The 1,880-nt window shown below is 64.9% G+C and overlaps 1 protein-coding gene across 2 annotated transcripts; it reads right to left on the bottom strand.

Moving 5' to 3' along the window:
• On the bottom strand, positions 1-1,874 carry TMUB1 (transmembrane and ubiquitin-like domain containing 1). 2 transcript variants are annotated; one of them, XM_011941493.1, is made up of 3 exons: positions 1,320-1,874; positions 731-1,149; positions 1-458 (listed from the first exon to the last, which is right to left on the bottom strand). In XM_011941493.1, exons 2-3 carry the CDS (start codon positions 1,117-1,119, stop codon positions 107-109), a joined length of 741 nt encoding a protein of 246 aa, XP_011796883.1. In that variant the 5' UTR covers positions 1,120-1,149; positions 1,320-1,874; the 3' UTR covers positions 1-106. The 2 variants fall into 2 exon arrangements, with proteins under 2 accessions (XP_011796883.1, XP_011796884.1); XM_011941494.1 differs by having other exon boundaries at positions 1,624-1,659.
• Positions 1,875-1,880: the final 6 nt, after the last annotated feature.

Genomic DNA, 1,880 nt, shown 5'->3' on the forward strand with positions numbered 1-1,880 from the left:
AAGAGGCAGGCCGGAGAGACAGGCCTGGGCAGGCAGCAGCTCCCGCTGCGGCGCGGGGAGCAAGGTCCAGAGGGGCCGGCGACGCTGCCAAACGCCCGCGGAGGCACTACGGGCGGTACATGGCAAAGGCCAGGAGACTGAGGAGCAGGGTGAAGCCGGCCAGGCCCAGAGTGGCGGTCAGGGGAAAGAAGGGCCGGTACTGGATCTGGCAGTACCACAGCAGCAGCAGCAGCAGGAGCAGCAGGGGCAGCAGCAGGCTGCCGATTTCCAGCCCGGAGGGGCCGGGCTCGGACCCCGGCGGGCAGGGGAGATTTGGGGGACCGACCCTCGTGGACACGTGGCAGTGGAGAACGCAGTTGGGAGGGAGGTGAAGGCTGCCCAGGGTCTGGGTGTCGTCGCCTAGCAGCTGCCCTTGGTAGATGAGTCGCACCTGCTGTTCCCGGCCAGGAAACTGGGTCCTGAGGAGAGAGGGACCTGGGTAAGAGAGCAGGCCTCAGGCAATCCTAGTCCCTGGCCCCGGAACAACACTCCCACCCTCCCCTGCCCTCCACAACACACGGGCCCTGGCCTGGGAGGGGCAGTCTGCCAAGGGAACAAGTGCAGTTGTGATCTGGGGCGCTCAGCGCCTCCACTATAAAGGAGGGCTGGGTCTTAGGTCTCTCCGGGGCCTTCTGTGACCACTCCCCCCACCCCTGTCTTTAGCATTGCTCCTGCCTCTTGACCTACTTACCTTTTCAAGGAGCCAATGGTGTCGTGGGGCCAGGCCCTGGCCACCTGCTCTGAATCATTGAGGAATTTCAGCCGTAGCACGAGGGGCTCCTGCGGGGAGTCCGGGGCTGGTGGTGTTGCTGTGACCCCCGTGCTGGGCTCTGGCTGTGCAGCTTGACCTCTGTGTCTCAGGCTGGGGGTCTCTGCCCCTGGGACCTCCGCTCTCATGCTGTTGGTAGCTGCCATGGCTGCGCTGGGCTGGGATGGCGTTGGGGTCCCTGACGGCTGGGGCAGTCGGTCCCCGCCCTCAGCGGTGTGCGTTGAGACCCAGGCGAGGGCCAGCACCAGAAGGCAGGCAAGCACCGAGAAAAGGACGGTCACCTCATCACCCACCCCTTCAATCAGGGTCATGGCGCCTGCCTTGCCCGCCGCGCTACCGAGCTGGAGAGGCACAAAGAGCCCGTGAGGCGCAGGCCCTCTGACCAGGAGCCCTGGAACCTCCACAGGGTCCTGCCCCCACCCCACCGCGATGCTCCCACCGTCCTCAGCCTCGGTTCCCTCACCCACCCCAGGGTACGGGCTGCTTTGCCTCCCAGTCGCCCCACACTTGCCTCCAGGTGCCCCTTCCCATCGCCGAATCCCAAGTCCTAACTTTCTGTCATCTGAGCTCGAGGTCTTCAACCAGCTCCCAACTCACCCAAACCCTATCCCAAGGTAAGGGCCTAAGCAAAGCCTCCCCTAAACTTCACCCCCAAGCGTATCTGTTCTCCTGCCCACTTCACCCCAGTGTGTCTACTCCTTCACCGACTTCACCCCATGCTCATCTACTCCGTTGCTAAAGTTTCTCCGAGGTGGGGGTAGAGCCTCTGTGCCCTCACCCCCCGCCCCCCGCGTTACGGTTCACCTAAACCCCACCCGCGGCACAGGACTGCTTCCCAGGCTTCCCCCACAGCAAACGTCAAACTCCGCCCCTGGGCAATCTGGAGCCTCCGAGCGTCACCACCCACCCAGCTCCGTCCCCTCAACCCCACTCCGCGAAGGCCCAACTCCACGCCTTCTCTGGAAGTGTCTCCAAGCCCCGCGGGCTGCCAGACCCCAGATCCCGCCTGGAATCCGAGACTTCACGTTCCCTACCCCCACCCCTCATCACCCCTCCCACCTTCCCGCCCCCC

This window comes from Colobus angolensis, unplaced genomic scaffold (genome assembly GCF_000951035.1).
Source record: "Colobus angolensis palliatus isolate OR3802 unplaced genomic scaffold, Cang.pa_1.0 Scaffold2, whole genome shotgun sequence".
Lineage (NCBI taxonomy): Eukaryota > Metazoa > Chordata > Mammalia > Primates > Cercopithecidae > Colobus > Colobus angolensis.